Source organism: Eumetopias jubatus, unplaced genomic scaffold, assembly GCF_037043125.1.
Source record: "Eumetopias jubatus isolate StellerSeaLion01/CBP00866 unplaced genomic scaffold, mEumJub1_p1.0 scaffold_14, whole genome shotgun sequence".
Lineage (NCBI taxonomy): Eukaryota > Metazoa > Chordata > Mammalia > Carnivora > Otariidae > Eumetopias > Eumetopias jubatus.
The window spans coordinates 101,611,824-101,637,208 of record NW_028274820.1 but is presented as its reverse complement, the minus strand read 5'-3'; the positions used below and the strand labels follow the sequence as shown (position 1 = coordinate 101,637,208).

Below are 25,385 nucleotides of genomic sequence, written 5' to 3'. Positions count from 1 at the left end.
AGGACTGGGGTATCCTGACTCTCCTCAGAGAAAACCGTGAGCAGAAACTGGGTGTTCCATCCCACTTGGAATGGATAAAGGAACTGAGACAGTGAACATCTGTTATTCCCCAATAAGCCGTAGGGTCTGATCCTGGTTGAGATAGGCATGGTCACCCAAGTCTCTCCAAAATGCTCCAAAAAGAAGCCCCGCAGAATCTCCCCCCACCGGAACTTTGCAGTCCTAATGATGAGAAAGTTACATAAAGCACCGCTCTAGCCAGAGCCCAGCTATTGGTGTTTCCAATATCGAATATCCAGCAAAAAGGATCAGAGACCTCTCACTTTCTAAACAAGCAATCAACTTCATTTATTTTCACATCTGTGGCTGAAACAGAGGCTCATCTAACGGTGACAATGAAAAACTTAGTAAGCAAAGAGTGATCTGGTTACAGTCCACATCTGGGTCTACTCCGATGAGACAGGCCTATTTGTGTGTGACAGACTTCTTAGCCCAGGGGGCAGACTGATGAAGGGCACATTCCTGGGTTCTCCTCTTTCCTGCCTTGTCCTGACAACCAATCCTCAGGTACCTCAACTGCAGTTAAATGCATGGTTTCTCTCAGGAGCCCTCGATGGACCAAGTTTCTCCACACACTGAAACCTTCCGGTTCGACTTAACTTTTCCACTGAGCGCGTTTTATGTAACCACCCTTGAATCTTAAGCAAACAAACTCTAGAGCTGGCCTGGAGTTCTACCTGGTAGAGGATGGGTGCCGGGAAAGGAGACCAGAATGCACAGCTGAAACCCCCTAGTGTGTATGGGGCTGAGGATTAGGAGAACACCTACTTCCATCTTTCTGGCATGGCCCTGCCCATTCCCTTTCACTGAGCTTCGTGGCTCTGGCCTCATTGGTATTTGAACTGTGTTCACAGCCTGCCAAAGTTTGGGTCCCTGCTGGCTACAGTTCCTTGCAGAAAGGACTGTGGGATCTATCTGCAGCATTTTAACCCACAGGTCTCTTTCATTAATAAGCTCTGTGTCCTCATTAAATCTTTGACTTAAAAAAAAAAAGAATGTCTGATGTTATCTAGACCAACATCACACCTCATGTAGGAATCCCTTTCAAGCACACCCTGGCAAATGTTTAAATGCCTCCAGGAAAGGGAGCTCACCACCTAAAGATAGTACTTTGATACTTCTCCCTTTTAATTAGGAGACAAGGTGCAAACCAGAGCTGGGTCTCATACCAAGTTCCTAGTGGGTCAGCAGTGAAGCTGGAACCCTGGCTTTGAGAGCCCCAGAACCCCCACATTTACGCGTGGTACGGGTTCAGATTCTAGCTAGAAAGCTCTTAATCCCAACATGCCAGGGTTCTGTTCGTCAGTTGTCTTGGTTTGTTCTATACTGCGTTTTTTTTCATCGCCTTCAGACTATAAATTACGGCAGCAGACTAGGTCTCACACCCATTTCTTAGGTCTCCCATGACCCCTGGTATTGTGAATGTCACAGAGCAGATGTTTCATAAATGCAATCATTCTGAAGAGCATGTTCAGACAGAGCCTTCCCAGGAGCAAAGCTAGCTGGGGTAACACTTTCCTAGTGTGTTTAGCCAGAGCTAGGCTGGGTGAAGGTTGGGCTAGGTGATAAGAAAAAAATGGGTCTCTCCCTTATCATTTCATCAAGAAAGTGTTCTTAAGTACTTGCAGACCTTGTTTCTAGGCATCTTGGAAAGATTCAGGGGAAACAGAGTATAGGAATAAACAGCTTTACTGCCCAAGACTTAGGGCTGTCTTTGTTTCCCACCTCCGGCTCCCAGCAAGAGTAACACAAATCGAGTTCCGTCAAGTTTCAACAGGAAATGTCTCTGCTCTGATTTAGGGGTCTTATGTGGCTTTGCCTGGATAGAAGCCAGAGATAGAGAATTCTGGCAGAAGAAATGTGTCAATGTGTCACAAGTTTTATGATTTTTTAATTTCTAGAGGCTCACTTTTTTCCTTTCACCAGCCTCATTTTGCAGATGAAAATTTGCAATTTCTAAAGGGAAAGGGAGTTACGCCCACCTGTGAAGCCACTGAGGAGTAGGACCACGCTCAGACACTCTCCTCTGACCGAATGTCCCCCACAAAAGAACACATGGTAGCCAAGGTCCCTAAAAGCAGAACAAGCAGCAAGAGGCTGTCCTTGTCTGTATGTGGTGCTCAGGGATCTACAGAGTTCCTCAATCTGCCCATTGTCAATGGGGAGAGTCAGAAGGGGTGAACATACACTCTGATGGCTCAAAAAAGCTGCATTACAGCACCATCATCTCACAACTGAGGAAATGAAACTTGAGATCCACTGGCACTTTCTGAAGCTCCATAACGCTTCCGGAAAGCGCTGTGATCTTTTCTGCTGAGGACTGTCAAGAATACGAGACACCAGGAACGGAAAAATCAGCTTATTAGCTTGGAAATACAGAAAAATTTGACGTAAATGACTCCTTCTAAGAAACATGGTTCAGGCACAAATTTTAGGCTGTTCTGAAATTTCTCTGGGCTTTCTAGATTTTAAAGCTAGTGCTGAGAACACTGCTCCCACTTTTTTAACCAGGACCTCGGCAAACATTCCTAGCAGTTTAAATGCCAGTAAGAGCCTGAATTCTGCAAATCAAACTACTCAAGGAACTGTTCTCCTTAAGAAGCTTTTAAAGTCAAACTTCTTGCTCCCCCAATATTAAACAAAATGGATTAGAAGAATTAATCTAGGAAACCTAGGAAGGTAGTCTTGAGTTACCATTTCGGGAGAGGCAGTACATGAGCACAGGGGCAGACCTTAGCTCATGCCAGGGAGAAGCAGTACCATGACCGGAGGCTCCAGGACTCTCTTTTAACAACCATCTTACCATCAGGGAATTAATGAGGTTCAATTAAATATCCTCATGCCTCGTGATGGGCTTCGAGTTCTGGAGGCTCTCCCCATGCACCTGTCTCTACCTAGAGCCACAATCATTATCAACTTATCACCCTGGGATGGATTAATAGGGGCCAAATCTTGCTTTCCAACCTCTCTGCAACCTTCTTATATAACTTCTGCTCAGGTAAAACTTTTGTAAAGATCGGGATGCTGGGCTTCCTTCCAGGTCTCTCTGGGTTTCAAAATGTCGTGTTCTTGTGATGTTATGAAGTTCCAAAATTCCAGCAATGTCTCTAGTCAAGTGTCTAAGATCCCAAATTCATCGCCGGGCCACATAGCGATTACCGCAGGGGGGTGGAGGGGCTCGCGGGCATAGGTAACCAGAGAATGTAGATAACCATGAAAGGAGCGAGGTTTACAAAACCCCCCCTCCGCTCCCTTCCCCATACCACTGACTGGCCTCTAGCCCTTCGGTGTTAACGGCTAGGCCAGAGGTCTCGAGCCCAGGGAGGAGGGGCCCCGGGGGGTCAGGCGGCTGTCCGGATGGGTCACCGTCGCCCCCGCAGCCTCCACTGTGGCCCGACCGCAGGTGGTCCTTGAGCGTCTGCTTGTAGCGGAAGCTTCGGCCGCAGTAGGCGCAGGGGTAGGGCCGCTCGCCCGTGTGGATGCGCTGGTGCTTCATGAGGTGGTGCTTGCGGATGAAGCTCTTGCCGCAGTGAGCGCAGCTGAACGGCCGCTCGCCCGTGTGCAGCCGCCGGTGGTTGAGCAGGTGCTCCTTGCGCATGAAGCTCTTACTGCAGTCAGTGCACGGGTACGGGCGCTCGCCCGTGTGGATCATCTGGTGGCGAATCAGGGCCGAGTGGCCATTGAAGTCAATGCCGCACTGGGGGCAGGAGAAAGGCCGCTCCTGCGCGTGCCCCCGCTGGTGGAGCAGAAGGCTGATTTTCAGGCTGAAGCTGCGGCCGCACTGCGCGCAGCGGAAGGGCCTCTCGCTCGCGTGAGCCCGCCGGTGGCTGGTGAGTCGGGCCTGGTCGGCGAAGCGCTTGGGGCAGTCGGGGCAGGGGAAGGGGCGCTCGGTGCTGTTGTGGACCCGGAGGTGGTAGGTGAGTCTTGACGGGTGCGTGAAAGTTCTGGCGCAGTGTGGGCAGGTGGGGGGTGTCTCGCTAGCATGGGGCTGGGAGCTGCTGCTGAGGTCGGCCTGCTGGGGAAAGTGCTTCGGGCACTGGGCACAGGATAAGGGGGGCTCACCTGTGTGGCTACACTGGTGGGTCAGCAACATGTCCTGGCTGAGGCTCTTGCCACAGTGGTGGCATGAGAACATCTGCTCCCCGGCTGGAGGTGGCAGGGGGTAGCTACCCAACTGAGTAAAAGTCACTTGGCCCTCAGAGGCTTCGGCCAGGTCAGTGGCTGAACGTCCAAAAGGCGCCATGGATGCCGACGGCTGGCTTTTGAAAGCCACATCTGAAAAAGTATCCTTTGCCACAGGTGGTGGAGAAGAGAAGGTGACTGGAACCTCTGGGCACAAAGAGGCTCTGGCAAGGCTTTCGGCTTTGATGACAAGCTCTTCATCTGAAAGAAAGGACTCAGAGTCACACCTGTCAACAGCTGTCTCGTGGCAACTGCCGGTAATCCTACCCACCTCCAGCAGACTGCCCGGAGCTCTTAATTGGCTCAGATAGGAAGCTCAGTGGAGGTCTGAGATAATCATCAAGGCATGTATAGTCCCCGCGGCAAATCATCAGAGGGCTCGCCGCGCCTCTTCAATGCTCCCTGCTTGGAAAAGGAGAAACCCCGGCATCCACCTTTGCCAGCACGCCTTTCATTCGGTTTCTCCTCTGCTCCAGGACTTTGATTCTGTTGCCTTTTGTGACAAGGCCTAAAATTACCCATTCACCCACTCCTACTCCCCTTCAGTCTGCCAGATAAATCCTTCCTGACTGTCAGCTCTCCCTACTCTCCCTGAAAATCGAGTCCGTGTTTCTGCCTCTGCTCTCTGCTCAGTCTGCCCTCCCTTTTGTAGCCTGCATCCCTTTCTTCCCATCTTCCCAAAGTAGGCCCAACCTTGTCACACCAATCTTGCAGGGCCCAATTCTGGCTTCACAGCCTGCTGTGGGCCTTATCTAGACACCCAAACTAAAACTGACATATGTTCTCCAAACGCCTCATTTCTTTTATAGAAGTCATCCGTCCCACTCACCCTGGAGACTTAACAGTAGGCACGCCCAGTACTGATGTGTGTGTGCCCGATATAAATATCCTGAGGAGCAGAAATGGCTATTTTTTATTTCTGTTTCCTAGAGTCTAAAAGAACATAGAGAATAGAAGATATTTAAAAATAGGTTGCATTAAAAGTCATATAAATGACTGGGTTCCTTCTGGCCTTGAGGTTCTCTTCTACAATTCAGATGGCAAAATATAGATGGTGCTAAGGATCTTGGAAAGAAGCTATTTGCTTCTTCCGCCACCACTGTTTGTCCTGAGGGAGAGTTCTTGGTCGACATTTGTGCCTCTCCAAGGACACTCTTGTTGCTACAGCTAGACTCCTTCCATTTTTGTTCTATCCTTTTCTAAATGATCCTCAAATATTCTTCTGTCTTTCCCCATCCTCATACCTTTGGTCCCTCTGTGTGCACTTGTTTTTCTTCCTCTAACAAATCTACTTTGTCTTTATACTTAAAAGTGTTTTCTCACTTAAAATATATCTTAGTTTGATTTCATTTTCATCTCTAACTTATGTGAGCCTGTCTTTTCCCCCCCTTTCCCCATCCTTCTTCCACTTCCTTGCCTCCATAACCCCCTCCTGTCCGCGGCTTCCTCGGTCGGTCCTGGCCTAAGCGGAGGCTGGGTGTGGGCATCTCTGATTCCTCACTCACCAGCATAGGCACCCTTGTGCATGTCGCTCTCCTTGGTCTCCTGTGGGGCCCCAACCTGGGGCTCTTCCTCTTGTTTGATCCAAGACAGAATATCTGATGTTGAAATTCCAGGCTCTATTTGGAGGAAAAAGAGAATGGCTTTCAGGGCTTGACTCAGAAAGAGAAAATGATCATATTGGCTTGTTGAACACTGTCTTGCCCAAATATTTACCTCTGATTACAAAACCAAAACTGAACCAGCCTTTAAAAAAAAGGCATACATCTGAGAAGCAGTTCAAAATGAAGCCAGATTTAATGTATTTTTACTTGATATACTCAACTTCAGTGACTGTTTTCATTTTAAAACAAATCACAGTTTTTATTTTGGAGAGGATGCCCTGACATGCATCTAGAATTAGCGGTGCCTTTCATTTTCCTTTGGCTCAGGCCATGATCCTGGAGTCCCGGGATGGAGTCCCACATCGGGCTCCCTGCTCAGCAGGGAGTCTGCTTCTCCCTCTGACCCTCTTCCCTCTCGTGCTCTCTCTCATTCTCTCTCTCTCAAATAAATAAATAAAATCTTAAAAAAAAAAAGTCGTTCCTGAAATAATGAAGCTGGGACTCTTTTCTCCATTTCAGTAGAGAGGGACTATTTTCTCCATTTCAGAGGTTAAATACATTGTCAGTAAGGAAGTATTTATGATGAAACTCCATTATTATCAAAGGTCTGCTTTAAAATATAGCAGGAAAAAAGAAAAAACTAAGATTGACCAAAAAAATTTTTCTTAGATGTTAATTAAAAAACAAAGACATCCCCAGAATTACAAAGTCATGTCCGTTTAAACACAGATCTGACTCCTTAGAAACATACTTTTCAGGTTCCCAATTCTGGGCTCTAAAAGATCATATTAGTTCTGCTTATTAAATGATACAGCTCATTGTTTCCTGAACCCCCAGGAGAGGGGAGAACAGTCTTTGTGAGTCCCTCAGGCCTAGCGGCGGCGGGGGTAAGGCGGAGTTCTTTTGGAAAGAAAAAAGAACAGCCTTTCAAGGCTTTGCACATAACATGGCTCATTTGGTCAGTGCAGAAACAGCTGTGCGAGCTATCCCAGCCAAGGCCTAGGTAGCCTTTTTTTGACCTAAAAGGACAAGCTGGTAAGCTGACAAGGTGCGGAGAGTAAATTCAAATTGTAGGCAGGTTCTGGTTTTATGGGTAGCAGATAGGCAGAACTCACTGTTTTTGCCCAATGCCTTTTAAATCAGGGAGAGACCACTGAAATCTAAAGGTGTGCCCAAAGCAGAAATATGAGGTTTGACAAGACTGAGGCCCGAAAGACTGGCAGGTTGTACAGGGAGACTGGGGAGACACAGGTTTTGGCACGCGCGGCAGGTTGCCTTACCGACTCCTGACTTTAAACTCCAGGATGAAATGTATTAAACACAGTCCAACCTTTTCTTTCTTTTCTCCCAGATTTTATACTCACACATATATAAAGAGAAAATATGAGGAGGGGACAGACTGGGTTTGAGGAAAAGGATCTTCTCGCAGATATCCAGAGGAGGAACTTTCTAGTCATTAAAACTATGAGACTTTTAAAATGCATAATTGATTCTCATTAATTTTCTGAATGAGTTAGTGCTCTAGAAACCTCCAAATGTCATTCAAATGACTTTTTTTTCTTTTGGTTTAGCATTATGAACTCATAGAATGTTATCTATCTGATGAGTTTCAGTCCACTGCTCAAACTGTCCCTTCTTTGGCCAGCAGGAGCCTCTTCAGAGCAGCTCTGTCTTTTCACATCATCAAATATGTAGTTTCCTTCATTTCTGGTGTGACAGACTATCCCAGGCGCATCCTGTACATTTCCTGCTCCATGCACACAATCACTGATCTGAGAAATGGAATTTAGGGAACGCAATCCGGATGATAAGGATGCTAACTGCTCATAGGTTGTTGTTGCTTCTAGCTCCTTTCCATGAACAGAGCTATTAAAATACATATCTTTTAGAAAAAGTGTCATGAGTTTATATTAATATTTATGATTCATATTTAAGATTACAGGGTTTTAATTAAGTCCTTTGATTTTATACTTGTATCTTTTCTCCCTAACCCTGAAAATTTTGGTTCCTGATGACATTAACATAATCTTTGCTTTATCTGAATACTTGTGTCAAAATAATACCAATATTATAAACAAAAATATGAACTCAATTTAAGATTATTTTGTGTTTCAGTCTTCAGGATCTATCCCTCTAGGGATATATAGTTAAAATATTGTTTTAGTCAGTTGGAAGAAATCTATTCTACGTATTTATGTTACACATATATCATACAGTAATTATTTCAGCCTGTGCCTGATTTTTAAAAATTTTGGTTATTTTTTTTAAAGATTTTATTTGAGAGAGAGAGAATGAGAGACAGAGAGCATGAGAGGGAAGAGGGTCAGAGGGAGAAGCAGACCCCCCACTGAGCAGGGAGCCCGATGTGGGACTCGATCCCAGGACTCCAGGATCATGACCTGAGCCGAAGGCAGTCGCTTAACCAACTAAGCCACCCAGGCGCCCCTAAAAATTTTTGTTTTTTAAATTTTGTAAAATATTTATAAGGTTCCGAAATCAAAACTATAAAATAAGATACATTCAGAGAGGACTAGTTTCCATCTCAAATCTCTCTCTCCTTGTATAGGTAGCCACTCTTACTGGTTTTTGTTTTAATTTTCCATTGATCTTTGTAAAAATAGAAGCAAATATGTATATACATCTTCATGTTTTTCCTCTTTATACGGCATACTACTCAAACGATTCTGTATCCCAGTTTCTTACTTGACAATATATTCCAGGCATGCGTCTAGCAGCATAGCGATCTTTCTCATTCCTTTTTATAGCCGCACTATGTAGTGGTACCATTATTTATTCAAGAGTGCCCTATTGATGGGTATTTGGATTCTTTCCAATCTTTGTTACATTAGTCAGCAGCCAACCATAAAAGCTATGGAACAGTAAAAAAACAACCCAGTTCTCCAGAAATGTAAACGGCTGTTGTTATTAGAACCCACTGGCTAAGTATGACTTCACTGAACTTGGGAAATCCCAGGAAGCTAACCCTTCCTGTTGAATAATGATGCTAAAAGTTCCTCTGGTCATTTCACTACATCAGTACAGCTAAGGAAATATTGATTTGATTAAATAATTGGGGCTTGGCACTACGTCATAGAATGCACAGCATACTGCAGTGTCTGCTATAATTTGGTGGGAGTGGTGGGAAGATAGCCTGAGGACCTTTTGGAAGTGAAATGAAAGGAGCAGGAGAACTTGAATACTGTGATGGCCTGATACAGACACCTGCATGGTGACAGAAAATGGCAACTGCTGGTCAGGACACAACAGCTTTCAAAGCACATCCCTCACAGGCCTAAAGAACCCCAACAGTGGATACTTACAGAAACATAGAATGAAAGTAAAATCATGGGTTCCTACCAGCAGCAGGCTTTGGAAAAAGCCAGAGAATAGAAAAAAACTGAATACTAATCAGAGAGGAGGAAATGGAAAAATGCTGAGGTTCTAGATTTGAGAGGAAGTTAAAAATAGAAAAGCTGAGGGGTGCCTGGGTGGCTCAGTTGGTTGAGCTTCTGACTCGGTTTTGGCTCAGGTCATGACCTCAGGGTCATGAGATCAAGCCTTGCGTAGGGCTCTGCACTCAGCAGGAAGTCTGCTTGAGATTTTCTCCCTCTGCCCCTTCCCCTGCTCGAGCTTTCTCTCTAAAATAAATAAAAATCTTAAAAAAAAAATAGAAAAGCTGATCACAAGAAAATATAAAAATTTAATGTCTACACTGGTTGAATGTCATTTTAACTATGAGGAAATCTGATTTTGTGTGTGTGTGTCTGTGTATATTTTAAACAGGTAAGGACCCATGCTGTCTGAAAAGAAGCTGGAACCTTGAGGTTCTGGGATATGTACAAAGGTATAAACTGAGTTAAAATGGTGCTGAGATTGGACTTTTTAAGCAGACAACAAACAATACTTGACACATGGAACAACCATTGGTAAAAATATAAAAACTTTCTTTTGAAATTTTCTGTGAAACAGGTGTGGGACTAAAACATTGCCAGGTGAATCTGTTAAGTATTTGTGTAGTGAGTTAAAACCTCAAAGTTTTGTCATTCCCAGGATGATTCTTGTTTTCAAATAGGATAAGCTAAAATAAAAGGATTATCATATTGGGATATGCCTTAATTACTGGCTTTGTTTAGGAAAAGATGGCCTTGCTGGACCAGAGTGAACAGACGCAAATAAGGGATCATGGAAATGCACATGAAACAATGATCCCAAAGTCTCCCCACGACTGCAAGATTTAGAAATGAATTTGCTTTCCTGCCGGGTCATTCTACAATCTTGGCGTGAGTTTATGGCTTCTGAACCAGAAGAAAGACAAAGATAATGGGATTTCAGTAATTATTCCATTAGAACTTCCTGGGTCAAGTTTTTCTCCAAAGAATTCTAAAAACTTGGTAGTTCAATATTCAAACTATAAGCGATCAAACAGTGGCCCCACACACAGCTGGTCTGCATGAGGCCCTGGTGATACAGTTAAAGAAGAATTCCAGGGGTGCCTGGGTGGCTCAGTCGTTGGGTGTCTGCCTTTGGCTCAGGTCATGATCCCAGGGTCCTGGGATCGAGCCCTACATGGGGCTCCCTGCTCCGCAGGAGGCCTGCTTCTCCCTCTCCCACTCCCCTGCTTGTGTTCCCTCTCTTGCTGTGTCTCTCTCTGTCAAATAAATAAATAAAATCTTTAAAAAAAAGAATTCCAGAAAATCTCAAGATTATATTTTTTTGTGTTCTCCCATTCACTACTATTCTCCACTAATTGTATGCAATTTTATCTAAGACAGTAGGCATCAATGACTATTCCCTAGGGAGATATAATAATTTTTCTTTCCCTTCATCTGATTCAGATGATGGGGATAGAGACAGAATGTAAAATTAATTCCAAGATATTTGGACATAAAAGGAAAGGGGTGTCACATGGTACCATTACTATGCTCAAATCCATTCTACCCATTCTACCTATATATTTAATTATAATGCACAGCTCTTCTAAAGCTCCAGAATGAAATATGAGAATAGATTATGGACTTTATAAGAAATATGGATAAAATCCAAATGTATTTTAAGAAAATTAAGGTTTCTAAAATTATATCAATATTCCAACATAAACACACCAGTCTAACAACAAATTACACAGTATGTGAAAATTGATTTTTTAAAACTATGATGTTTTAGAGAAGATGCTTGCTGAAAAGCAAAAAAAAAAAAAATTGATTCTTTGCGTATAGAAACTACTTTTTAAAAAAATTTTGTCTTACCTTTTTTCTTTCCCATTATTATTTTTAAGATTCTATTTATCTATTTGACAGAGAGAGAGAGACAGTGAGAGAGGGAACACAAGCAGGAGAGCACAAGCTGGGGGAGCGGCAGGCAGAGGGAGAGGGAAAAGCAGACACCGCGCTGAGCAGGGAGCCCAACGTGGGGCTCAATTCCAGGACCCTGGGATCATGACCTGAGCCAAAGGTAGACACTTAACCGACTGAGCCACCCAGGTGCCCCTCCCCGACACATTCTTAAAAAATAATACGTGTCGGGGTGCTTCTCCCTCTCCCGCTCCCCCTGCTTGTGCTGTCAAATAAATAAATTTTAGGGTGCCTGGGTGGCTCAGTTGGTTAAGTGACTGCCTTCGGCTCAGATCATGATCCTGGAGTCCCGGGATCCAGTTCCACATCGGGCTCCCTGCTCAGCAGGGAGTCTGCTTCTCCCTCTGACCCTCTTCCCTCTCGTGCTCTCTATCTCTCATTCTCTCTCTCAAATAAATAAAATCTTTAAAAATAAATAAATTTTAAAAATCTTAAAAAAAAAATGTGTGGCAGATACATGCATTCCTCCAAAGTCAGAGAATGTTAAGATCTGAAAGGTTCACTGTATGTAAAATTTACCTCAAAAAAAAAAAAAAAACAGTGAACTCTAGGTTAATGATATTCATGCTGAACTATTAATGGGGAAATGTATTAATATCTTTATTGCTTTGGAAATACAATGAAAAGAGGATGGATTGACAGGGATGCAGAGATGGATAAGTATGTGCTAACGGAGTAATATTAGTGGTAGAATCCAGGTAGCAGGTATCTAGGTGTTCACTGTAAAATTATTTCAACTTTTCTGTTTGGAAATTTTCATAATAAAATGTTAGAAAAAAAATAACAGTGTACAGGAGAGGAGGTAGGTTGTAAGAAAGGTTCATCTAATAGAGATGTCTGAAGGATGAACTTTCTGTGAGCTTTCTGTCCAGCAAAGAACAAAATGATGAGCTTTTTCTGAGAGTAGAGGTGGGACAGCAGAGAAAATACAACTGGACTTGGGTGAGCAGTCCTTCCCACACTATATGAAGCAGCTACCAACCAAATAAATGAGGGAGAGTTCATTAATGCTGGCTGGCTCCCAAACCAGGCAAAATCCACTTGGCCCAGGTGGACATCCTCGGGCTCTGCTGGTTCAGTGCATCTCTGAGGGACCGTGCGGACTCCCAGCCCACCCCCAGCATTTCTGAACAACCAGGTGTACACTCACTGAAGCCACTTCCCCTCATATGAGCATAATTGCTTCCCCTGCCATCTAAGGACATGTTCATTTTATTAAATAATTAAGTCTCATAACTTTGTCACGAAATACCATTAACAGCCCTCAAATTCGTGGTACTGACGGAAGAAGGCAAAGGACCAGCAATCTCTAAGTACTCTCTCCTAGCTGCTTTAGCATGGAGAGGCTCTGGAAGCCCCAAGCCCTGCTTACTCAGGTCTGAGCCACTGTCTCTGACCAGGAAAGGGAGACAAGGAGTGGATAATCTCTTCTGCTACTTACCTTCACTGGGGTCTGTGGGAATCTCACTTTCCTCTGGTCCTGCCTGCTCCTCTGTATTATGTTCTCCTTCCGGCTGAATCTGAGATAAGACATCAGGTTGATTCATGGCATAATCTAGGAGAGGAAGAAGGGAAAGAGGGGATGACCAAGAGATCAATGAGGATGACAATGAATTGCCATTAAGGCTTAGCTATAGGCTTTGAGGTCCACAGTCCCAAGGGGTTCTTTTCAGAATCTCTATCACTTGGGTCCATCCATTCACCTCCTGGATGGATGCTACCTCTTCGGAAAGCACCTGAGAGGTAACGTGTGGGAAGGCACACATGCCTCGTTAGCACTGCTCGCCTGCTATTTTCACCGAGGGACAGGGACAGTGTGCCTCAAGGTGGAGAACAAGGCCCTTTCAAGGTGAAGGACACCCATGGAAACCACCCTGCTGGCCCAGCCAGAACTCTGAGCTGCATTCTCTGTCCTGCATATTGGTAGAAGGAGAGATTATGATTCTTCCATTTAGCAAGGGTAAACTGGAAATCTTTGGTTTGGGATCAGAATGTGAAGTGTGTGAGGACAGAGTGAAAATGAGGACAGCTGGAGGACAAGGGCCTGTGCAAAGTCCCCTTAGTGCTGTGGTCACCTCATTCAAAAGGTGACAGCGTGGCCTCACCCATGGAGATGAGAGACTCGTAGTTGCCCTTCATGATATTCTTGTAAAGTTCCTTTTGCCATTCTTCTAATTTTTCCCACTCCGGAGTGGAAAAGTAGATGGAGATATCATCAAATGTCACAGGCACCTGAAATTATAATCACACTGGGGTTAGTCCCTCCTGCTGCAATTCAGCCATTCAGTTTATCTGAGTACCTACTTGTCACAAAAAACTGTGTGAGTTGCTAGAAGGACATAGGAAAAACTTAAGGCACAGATCCAACCTCCAGGAGTAGAAGATGTTTTCAGGGAGAATGGTAATAAACTTTAGGGCTCCGAGTTTTGGGAGATTGGAGGATATTACTTGTAAACAGTCCCTCATAGATAGGCACAAATGCAAAGCGGTATTTAATTCACATAATACAACATATTCTGACTATCCACTAAGTACAAGGCTTATGCAATTATCAAGATTATAAAAAAATGGTTTGTGCCCAAAATAAGCACATAATTATATTCAAATTAAAGACGTGGACCAGAAATTTTGGATACCAAGCTATAATGGGGCTGGGATGAGTCTAGAAGAGGTGGGTCTCTGGCTAGTCCTAAAAGACAGACAGGCTTGATGGGAACAGGAAAACATGTAAGCACAGAAGACTGGAGAGTACTTTCAGAGGAGAATTCTGAAGCCTGCCTAGTGGGAATTCAGGCTTCGTGTAGAGAATGGTCATATGCAGAACAGAAGACCCCGACCCTCCAGCATAGCTTTGTCTAAAGCTAGGTACTTTTCCCTGGGCAAAAACTAGAAGGTTCTTCTGTAAAGAAATACAAGAGTTGCCTCCCCAGGTACCTAGTATGGACACTATCACCTAGTATAACGCTCTCCTCATTCTGGTGTTTAGCTGCTCATCATCATAAGGCTAGCTCACCCTCCTATCACTGGACAGCTTTCTATAGTTAAACTCTTAAATAAGAGCTAAGCACTAAGTCTCAATGACCAGTTAAAAAAGACTGCCATATGAACAATAAAGACTGAAATGAGGGAGGAGGGATGCGTGGGTGGCTCAGTTGGTTAAACGTCTGCCTTCGGCTCAGGTCATGATCCCAGGGTCCTGGGATCAAGTCCTGCATCGGGCTCCTTGCTCAGCAGGAAGTCTGCTTCTCCCTCTGCCTACTGCTCCCCCTGCTTGTGCTCTCTCTCTCTGACAAATAAATAAAATATTTTTAAAAATAAATAAAATAAAATGAGGGAGGAAAATGTGTAAAGAACAAAAATACTGGGACACCTGGGTGGCTCAGTTGGTTAAGCGACTGCCTTCGGCTCAGGTCATGATCCTGGAGTCCCGGGATCGAGTCCCGCATCAGGCTCCCTGCTCAGCAGGGAGTCTGCTTCTCCCTCGGACCCTCCCCCCTCTTATGCTCTCTTTCTCTATCTCATTCTCTCTCTCAGATAAATAAATAAAATCTTTAAAAAAAAAAAAGAACAAAAATACCCAGGCAACATAAAAAACAAAACCATACCACCACCACCTCCTAATTAGTATCCCCACAAAGATTTAAGAGATATAACACCACCCATAAAATAAAACTGGATGCTATGAAAAAAGAAAAATCAGAGAACAAGAAAGACTCTTGGTAACTACTATACACACACACACACTCTTTCTCCCAAAATTAAAAAATTCAATAAAAAGAATACATACTCGGGGCACCTGGGTGGCTCAGTCGGTTAAGTGTCTGCCCTTGGCTCAGGTCATGATCCCATCGAGTCCCACATCGGGCTCCCTGCTCATAGGGAGCCTGCTTCTCCCTCTCCCTATGCTGCTCCCCCTGCTTGTTCTCTCTCACTCTCTTAAATAAATAAAATCTTAAAAAAAAAAATACATACTCATCTTCATAAACTTAACATACCCATTAGGAAACAAAGGTCTATACAAGACTATGAGGTAACTGGCTTTATTTTCTAATTGTTTCATTTGTGGAATTTCTTTTGCCCCCAACTAGAAATTTTCTTAGGGACTAGAACTATAATTATTCACTTTACACTTTGCTCAGCATCTAAAGCCAGGGTGGGAACAAGTGTAGATACCCAATAGCATATTTTCTTTTCTTTTCTTTTTCAAAGATTTTATTTATTTGACAGAATGAGAGAGCAGGAGAGCACAAGCAGTGGAAGCGGCAGAGGGAGAGGGAGAAGCAGGCCCCCTGCCGAGCAGGGAGCCCGATGCGGGGTTTGATCCCAGGACCCTGGAATCATGACCTGAGCCAAAGGCAGTCACTTAACCAACTGAGCCACCCAGGCGCCCCTCAATAGCATATTTTCATCTAACATCATTACACAAGAGATTTGTGATATGTTACAAGAGAAACACATGTGATAAAATAATGATAAAAATAAAGGAGGATGGGCTTCTGGGTCAAGACTATGAACTAAGTATATATGTATTTCCTTTCCCTCCCAGAGTGCTACTGAAATGCCAGTAAATAAAATCAGCAGGGACTAAACCTAAAGCAGCGCCAAGAATGGGGAGCAGCCATCACTGGACCAGAGTTTTTGATGAGCTTCTCAGTGAGACACAGAGGGCCCAGGGTACATGAGGAAGCTGCAGCTCTGCGACCACGCACAGGAGGGACTACAGTTGAGGAATCCAGAGAATTCCAAGCTCAAAGCTGGCAGAGACATGGAGTAGGAATAAAAGTGATTATAGACTGCAGTTTGAAGGTCTGTCTTCGGAACAGCAGGGATCCCTCCACACTCTTCTCAGCAGGCCTGGCCAAGCGACTAAGCAGCAGCATTGACCCCAAGGCCAACACTGCAGACGTCACCTCTAAGGAAATGGAACAGCCTCCCTGGAGACGGCATGCAGTCCCAGGGTGGGTGTTGACAACACAGCACTGCCTTACTCCTGGCCTCTGGGTGGCCCCTGCACTCCCTATTTGCGCCTTGCCACAGCACCTCAAAGTGAAGCCCACCTAGATCTAGCATCAGTGGAGACAGCTCTCTCCTATAAAGGAAAGATCTTTTGGCTAAACAGACTCACATGGGGGGCGCCTGGATGGCTCAGTCAGTTAAGCATCTGTCTTCGACTCAGGTCATGATCTCAGGGTCCTGGGATCAAGCCCCATGTTGGGCTCCTTGCTTAGCAGGGAGCCTGCTTCTCCCTCTCCCTCTGCCCCCCAACCCCCGCTCCTGCTCTCTCTCTCAAATAAATAAAATCTCTTTAAAAAATCGTGGTAAAATAAATACAACATAAAATTTACCATTTTAGCCATGTTTAATAATAGTTTAGCAGCATGAAGTCCATTCACATTACTGTGTGACCATCACCACTGTCCATCTCCAGAACATCCCAAACTGAAACTCTGTCCCCATGAAACATTCACCCCAGCCCTCTTGTCCCAGCCCCTGGCACCCACCATTCTGCTTTCTGTCTCTGTAAATTTGACTATTCTGGGGACCTCATATAAGTGAAATCTTTGTCCTTTCGTGACTGGCTTATTTCACTTAGCATAACACCCTTCCAGGTTCACCCATGTTAGAGTGTGTCAGCATTTCCTTTTTAAGGCTGAATAATATTCTGTTTCTCTCAGAACTTTAAGGGCATTCGTCCTTTGTCTCGTAACATCAAATGCCATTGATGAAAACCTTAGGGCCAACTCAATTCCAAATTAATATTTTGGTATTCCAAAGAAATACCAAATCCATTTGTAAGAAGTCTATTTTCTTCTCTCTAGAAGTTTTCATCTTCCATTTGTACTTGTTTTTCTAAAAGGTGTTGAGGTTGTTTCTGAGGTAGGTCTTTTGATATTTGTGTCAGATGCTTGGTATGAGCTTTCAGTCAGAAAATGGGTGTCTTTCCAGCTCTGGGACCTTTTCTTCCATAATTCTACTTTTACAATATTTCATCCCCATTTCTCCTTTTCTTGCTGGAAAGATGGATCATCATCTTTGTCTCTAACTTTCCCTTCTTGTTATTCACCTTTTTAGAGTTCCCTGACCTTTCTTTCCAGCCTTTCTCATTTTTATTTTAATAATTTAATTTTCAAGAATATTTATTTCTAGCTCTTTTGAAGCAGCCTGAATTTTTTCAAATGGATGCAATATCTGAATTTCTCTGGGAATATGTATTAGAGGTTTGTCTGTTAGTTCACTGTGTTTTTTTTTCTTCTAGGATTGTAGTTTGTAGTAGTTTCTTCTAGTTTATAGTGTTTGTTCATCCTGGTGTTGTAATTTTTTTTAATACTGAGTAATGCTAGGTTATATATTCATAAGTGAAGGATTTGACTGATTAATAAGTTAATTTCAGGAAGCTGGCCTGTTTTCTCTGCCACCCTGTGCATCTATTTAAAAGGGTTTTTTAAAAAGATTTTATTTATTTGAGAGAGAGAGACAGAGCATGCATGAGTGGGGTTACGGACAGAGGAAGAGGGAGAAGGAGACACCCCACTAAGCAGGGAGCCTGATGTGGGACTCGATCCTAGACCCCAGGATCATGACCTGAGCCGAAGGCAGACGCTTAACCAACTGAGCCACCCCGGTGCCCCAATTTTACCACAATTTTAAAAACTGAAACTAGTAAGAAAACTGTGGGGAAATTATTCTCAACTTGGCCCTCAAAAGTAAGGACAGAATAAGAGCATTTTCAACAAAATCACAAATCTACTTCCCATATTTAAAGCTAGTATATCTTCAGTATATTCTAACTTCAAGAAGAAATCTTTAAGAAAAATCACATTATTTTATATATGATTTTGGAGTTTAAGAAGGAGAATTTACTTTTTTTTTTTTTAAGAATTTATTTATTTGGGGAGGGAGGGGCAGAGGGACATTTAAACTCCTGGGGCGCCTGGGTGGCGCATGACCTGGGCCAAAACCAAGTCGTGTGCCACCCAGGCGCCCCAGGAGTTTAAATGCACCCCAAGAGTTTAAATGTTATCCATTTATCCAGGTAAGACAATGGATACACACTTTAATTTACCTTTTCTGCTAATCTTATGGCAAATACTAAGTCTAAATTATCCCACAGAACTCCAGGAGAGGCTGCAGACACACAAGTGAGACATACTGGGGAAGGTTCTCTGTCAGATGTGGACTAATGTCCCTCCCTGTGATCCTGGACAGAGATGTCGGTCATTGTTCTCTCTTCCCACTCACTCTTCAACCTGCCCCCTTTCAGATTTCTATCCCCCACCCCCACCCCCCGACACACATGCATGGGGCCAAGAGTACTCTTGGCAAGGTCACCGGCTAGGTCTGTGTTGCCAAATCATACTCTGTCCTCATCTTTCTAGATCTCTCAGTAACACGCAACCCAAACGACAACTCTCTCCTTCATTGCCTTTTCTCCTTGACCTCTGACCCCACATGCCTTCCCATCTTGTTCCCACCTCAATGGCCACTCCTTTTCAGCCTCCTTTGCTGGCCCTGCCTGCTCCTGGAGCATGATCCTTGGGCTCTTCCTCCTGTTTCTCCACTTTCTCTCCTGAGGCAATGACTTCCAGTCTCATGACTTAACAATATGATCTGTGCACCAGTGACTGCCAGATACTTCTCATCTTTGAGCTGCGGAGACCACTTAACATCTCTCCTAAATGTGTCACGGGCATCTCAAACCTAATACTGCCAAAAGAGAAGTCCTCATTCCTTCCCACTCCTCAAGACATTCCCTATCTCAGTAAATGCCACCACCATCCATCTGGTTCTTCAAGCCAAAAGCCTAACAGTCAGTAAACCTAAGGTGGGTAAGAGCATATGCTCTGGAGCCAACTGGGTTATGATACCACTCTATTATTTGTATTTCCAAACTATATGATCTTGAGCGAGTTAGGGTTCTTTTTTTTTTTAAGTTTATTTTATTTATTTATTTATTTATTTATTTATTTATTTATTTATTTGGCAGAGAGAGAGAGAGAGAACACAAGCAGGGGGAGTGGCAGGCAGAGGACAGGGAGAAGCAGCCCAATGTGGGGCTCGATCCCAGTCCCCTGGGATCATGACCTGAGCGGAAGGCAGCCGCTTAACTGACTAAGCCACCCTGGCGCCCTCAGGGTTCTTATGAAAATAACCAAAGCACTTAGAACAACAAGTTCTAAGTGAGTTATCACACAGTAAATTTACAATGATCATTGTCTTCGTTCCTCATTCCCTAATTCCCATCAGTGACTCCTACCCATCAATTCCACCCAACGTCCTGAATCTGTCCACTGTCCGTCTCCTCCACTGCTACCCTCACCCAAGCCACTCTCACCCCTCCCGCTGTTACAGCTGCCTACTGGTTCTCTCTGCTTCTGTTCTTACCACCTGGACCCGTCCTCCACAAAGCAGCCAAAGTGACTCGTTCAAAATATAAACCAGATAGAACTCTGCTTAAAACCTTCCATTTCTTTCCATCACACCCAAGATAAAACCAATGCCTCACCTTGGTCTCCAGACCCCTATATCAATGACTCACAGCCCCAATTGCATATCAGACTCCACTATGGAGCTGTAAGAATTATTAATGTTGGGGCGCCTGGGTGGCTGTCAGTTAAGTGTCTGCCTTCAGCTCAGTTCATGATCCCAGAGTTCCGGGATCGAGCCCTGAATTGGGCTCCCTGCTCAGCGGGGAGTCTGCTTCTCCCTCACCCCTGCCACCCCCGCCTCATGCTTGCATGCTTTCTCTGAAATAAATAAAATCTTAAAAAAAAAAGAATTATTAATGTTTTGGCCCCGTCCAGGACCCACTAAGTCAGAATCTCTAGCTCTGATGTCCACCAAAATGTAAAAAGTCAGGGCTGAAAAACACTGCCCTGAATGACCCGTCTCCTACCCACTTCTCCAGGCATATGCCTATCTATTCACCGCACACCACTAATGGGCCTTTCCCCTTGCCCTGAGCGCTGCATGTTTGTTTGTGTCTTCAGGACTTTGCACTGGGCATTCTCTCCGCCTAGAAAACTCTTCCTCAGATCTTCTCACAGCTGGGTCCTTCCTGTCATTCAATCTCAGCCTAAATATTAGCGCCTTTCTGATAGCTTCTCTGAAATCCCATCTAAAATAAATCACCAAATAGCACTTTTATTTTTATCTACGCACTTACATGAATTTACTTTGTATGTTTATATTTATTATCTTTCTTTCTCCACTAAAATTTAAGCTCCAGGGAAGCCTGTATGAATTGTTCAATGCTGTGCCTTCAGGATATAGATATGGAGCAAACAGTATGTGCCCAAGGAAACTAGCTGCCTCAAGGCTGTACTCCGGCGCTTAAGAAGGATGTTTATCTTCTTTTAGTTCATGGGCTACTCCCTCCAGCAGAGCCGGTCCCTGGCACCACAGCACACTTCTATAAAGGATGCTGAGGGACAGGAACATGTCAATCCTGGATCTACAGAGCCCCAAACCCTTCTATTAACCCTTTACTCTATGGCTCTTCCCTTGTCCTCCTCTTTTTCACCAGAACTACCAAAAGATTCAAATAGGCTGATTTAAATGATATTTAATTTAGTTTCCACACGAAGATTGAAGCAAGCAGGTTAACAAAGAAAAAAGTGACTTGGAGGCAAAGGGTAGGAAAAAGCGTAAGAGAAAAAAATCTATCTGCCAGGTAGTCAACTTTGAACTGGAGTTTTCCAATCTTAAGTTTGACACTTCAGTATATGTGCTGCCGAAGCGAGCACTTAAGTTTGACACTTCAAATCATCACTAAATTGAACATGAAATGCTTCCCAAATGGAGAAACAAAAAAATACTTTCATCTTTCCTTTAGCCTGATTGGCCAACACCATCCCTTCCTCCTCGTCTAAGGACTAGTGGCACCACTTTCCAGCCAGAAGGGAGGGCATTACCTTTGGGAGATCTCCTTTAATGCCCGGGGGCAGCCGCAGGATCCAGAAGTTCCTGTTCCTCAGCAGGTTCTCCAAGTTCTCCAGTCGCCTCTGCAGCAGCCCGTACTCCTGCAGCAGGGTCCCCAGCACGGCCCACTTGCCCTCCAGCTGGTTCCCAAGATCAGCCACTGTCTTTTCACAGCTGGCTAGCTTCTTCTCTGCTGTCCCCGTCCGTCCTTCTAGGTGTAGGAGTCGCCGGCTGTGGACCTCCACCTTCCTCTCTATCGCCTGCACGGCTGCCACCACGGTCCACAAGGAGATGGCTGCAGTCTGCAGGTGCGCCTCATTTGCTGCTGGCGGCGTGGGAAGAGGAAGGGGCTGCAGGGATGTAAGGCATTCAGAGTCCCATTCAGAAGTCTATATGCAGTGGAGAGATGAGACAAGACATTGAGTGTTGGAAGGAGCCCTAATCCAAACTAAAATCAAAGCAGGACTGGTTAACTGGTTAACCAGCTGAGATGACTCTAAATATAGTTTTCATACTGCCTGCATAAGCTTCATCTTTGTGGAGCTCATCCGCCTCAAAAGCCAAGAGAATTGCTTTGGTGGTTCAGAGATGAATTAAGTAAGACAGTGAATGAGTGAAACTGGATAGAGAACCAACCTGGCATATTCCCTGGGATGCTAGGTCCTAGAGCCAACTGTCCAGGGGCTCAGGTTGCTGCTGTACCCTCTATTTCTGGAAAAGGCCTAAAGTGCATCACATCTTTCCAGGTTTCACTGAACTCGCTGCCCTCTGATAAACCCTTTAATGACATATGCTCTGGCCCTGTCCACCACCCTGCTTACAAACCGCAACCACACCACTCAGTAATAGTTAATTAAAGCTGAGAATATTGAGTATGGAGAAAACATGATGGCTATTGTCAAATATTTGATGGCTATAAAACAGAAGGCAGAACAGACTTGTTCCATATTATACTGCGTTTACTCCAGAGGGCAGAACTAGAACCAACATGGAATTTTCAGGCAGGCAAACCCTGGCCTATATAAATAATTTTTGAAACTAGATCTCTCCAAGAAAATAGCAGGTTGCCTCGTCACTGAAAATGCTGCGAAACAAAAAGTGTATTAAAAAAAATTCTGACAACAAATAGGAGGTTGGACCAGAATGACCTCTACAAAGCCTTCCAACTCCATGAATCTGATAATGCCCTCCCTGGCCACAACCTCTCAACTCTCCAGCTCACCCGCTATACTTGCTCTTCAATCCTACTAAACCCCTGACCATGCCGACCATGCCTTTTGCTCTTGGCTCATTAGCCTGTTCCAGGCTTTGTTTTCTTCCTCAGTTGATCATTTCAACCACCTTCAACCCCTTTCTGTCTCTCTGCCTCACCGGCTCCAGCTTTGAATCTGTCTAATTGTTCTTTCTCTCTTCCTATAAGCAAGCTGGTAAACCCTACTAAAGGAAGTCACACAACAGGGAAAACTGGTGTCACCACACACCAATGGTTTCTAAGCAAAGCAGGAACTCAGTGCTGCCTGGTGCCCCCCCCCCCCAACAGTGCTTCTCTTCCCATTCCATAAAGTGGCCACTACAAATCCTCAGCACACTCCTTAAACTTTTAGTACAGCGCTTCTCAAACTAATGTGCATAAGAATCATCTGGAGATCTTGTTAAAATGCAGACTTTGATTCAGTAGGTCTGGGAGGAAAACTGTGATTCTCCATTTTGATGCTGATGTTGCTGGTGCTGGCGCAGGGAGCTGCGTGGGGCACTAAGATTCTTGTCCACTGCAGGCCCCCTCAATCTCAGGGGACAACGTGGCCTCCTACTTTGAGGGAAAAAATTAGAGTAATGAGACTGAAACTCTCTCAACTTTCTTTTTTTCCACACCCCTTCCCACTTCAAACTCGTCAGTAGCTTAACCCATGCTTTCTCCCTTCCCACAGGAAAAAGTTTGATCCTATTTAAAACTAATCTCTCCACTTAGGCTCTGAATGTCAACTCCTTCCACATTTTTAGGCACATTGTTCTTTTCTCTTTTTGATGGTCAGTATTTCAATCTCTCCTGATTCTTCTCTGTAAGAAAGACCTGCACTATTCAATATGGTAGCCACATATGGCTACTGAGCACTTGAAATGTGGTTATTTTGATTGGGATGTGCCATAAGTATAAAATACACACCAGATTGTGCACACTCAGTATGGGGAAAAAAATGTACAATTTCATTAAGTTCTTAATATTGGTTATGCACTAAAATATTTCGTACGCATTGAGTTAAATAAAATATATTAAAATTAATTCCATCGATTTGTTACTTTTTGAATGTGACTACTAGAAAATTTAAAGTTAAATGTGTAGTTTCCATCATATTTCTTAGACAGCATTGGCATTAAAGACAGGATCATCTCTACCGCATTAAAAAAAAAAAAAAAAAAAAAGACTCGGAAAAAGGAAAATAGGTCCCAGGACAGAGACTGCATTCCCCTCTGCCCTACTCCCCACCCCACTGCTACCGTTCCCCCTCTTCCTTCCCTTCTCACTTTCCAGGCCCTCCTCAATTGCCCATTCTGGCCCCCGACCCATAAAACGGCTCTCCTTGGCGTGACCAAAGGCTTCTTCGCTGACAAACCCAAAGCATGTTTCAGTCCTATGTCACTGGCCTACGTGGCTCTCGTGCGCAGGGGCTCTCTTGGTCATCCCTGCAGCTATAGCAACTGGGAGAGGGCTTGGCGCGCGGCGGGCCTGCGGTGAGCACCCGCGGAAGGAAGAAACACATGGAAGCTTATCCCGTCCTCGGAACCCGCCCCAGTCCGTCGTGCGGCAGTCCTGACCGAGGGCCTCCGGCGTGGCGGGCGCTGTCAGATACCGGGCACCGGGGAACCCTGGGCTCACGCAGTCCCTCCTCCCGCCTCGCCGTTACCGTCACCGCCGCCTCTGCGGCTGGGCGAGGCTCAGGTGGACTGCACCGAAGGGGATTTTGCGCGGACGGCTCCCGGAGCTGAGAACCGCTGATGCAAAACCCAAACCGAGCGGGCTGCCCTAAGTCTGGCGGGCTGTAGGGGGCTGACACCAAGCGGGAGGAGCCCCCCTCTTCACTCACTCCTCTCTCATTAGCGGAAGAGGCGCTCTCCGCCACAAACGTCCAAATGGGAAGGGGGAGCCCTGGGCCTCGCACCCGAGGCGCGGGGACTTCGCGATGGGGGAGGGGACGCGCCCTCCCAGCCCCGAGCTCGGCGTCGGCGTCCTGCCCGGCGCCTCAGGCCCCTCCCCGCCAGCGGGACCCCGGGAGCGCCCGACGCCTGACAGGCCGGGCGTCCCGTCCTGCTCCCCTCCCTCGGGTCCGCGGCGCAGAGCCCTAGGTGCCCACACCGTCCCGGGCTCGCAGCGCTCGGCGCGCGGGCCGCCCTTACCGGAGCCGGGGCCGCCTCGGCCATGGCCCTGCGCTGTGTCCGGCCCGGCCCGGAGTCGCCGGAGTCGCTGCCGCCGCCGCCGCGCGGTCCCACGCAGGCCGGCCCCTGGCCTCTCCGCAGGCGGCGCCCGCCCGGCCCTGCCTTCCCTGCCCGGGCGCGCTTGGGGCGCGGGGACTCAGCGGAGGCACGGCGGCCGGCGGGTGAAGCTGGGTGGCGGGCAGGCTCAGCGGCGCTCGGCCCGCAGCGACCCCTCAGCTGGCGCTTTGTGGGCACCGAGCGCACCCTGGGAACGGCTCCGGCCTAGACGCGCCGCACGCCCGCGCCGCACGCGCAGCGCGCCCCCTGCCGGCCCCGGCGGCCACTTCCGCCCCGGCGGTGGTGGTGCGGCGCCCGAGGGTTGTTTTCTCCTTACCCCCAGAGGCTTTAACAGAGAAGAGCTCAGGGCCCAGCCCCGAACCAGGGCTCTTCCTGGGGAGCGCTTTCTTCCTGAAGGCCCGGTGAGCAGGCACCGCCCGAAGGGAGGCGCTCCGGCGGGAGGGCAGCCCAACTTGGAAAGGCGGCAATGGGCGGGGTGCGAGCGGGCTGGTGCGTTACAACGAGGGGCACAAATCTGTGATGGAGAGACCTTCGTCATTTGCAGAAATAGCAAATGTGGCGAACAAGATGAAGCGGCTCGCGTCTCACGTGGCCCGTGTTAGCACCAAAACTGAAATCTATAGTCGTCTTTACCTCTCGGATTATCGAGGTTGTAGTTTACTGGGTCTATACTAATGGACAGGGGAGAGCCAAGCGATATCTATGGAGCTTGTGTGTTTCGGGTTGACAAGAGTGTGTGTTACAGTTACGATAACCTCATGACCCCGAGTTTCTAGCTCAG

At 45.9% G+C, this 25,385-nt stretch overlaps 1 protein-coding gene across 1 annotated transcript; it reads right to left on the bottom strand.

The window, feature by feature from the left end:
* Window positions 1–319: 319 nt before the first annotated feature.
* ZNF398 (zinc finger protein 398) lies at window positions 320–24,793 on the bottom strand. Its single transcript, XM_028106326.2, has 6 exons — window positions 24,509–24,793; window positions 21,109–21,504; window positions 13,303–13,429; window positions 12,639–12,752; window positions 5,748–5,861; window positions 320–4,443 (listed from the first exon to the last, which is right to left on the bottom strand). Exons 1-6 carry the CDS (start codon window positions 24,530–24,532, stop codon window positions 3,290–3,292), a joined length of 1,929 nt encoding a protein of 642 aa, XP_027962127.1. The 5' UTR covers window positions 24,533–24,793; the 3' UTR covers window positions 320–3,289.
* Window positions 24,794–25,385: the final 592 nt, after the last annotated feature.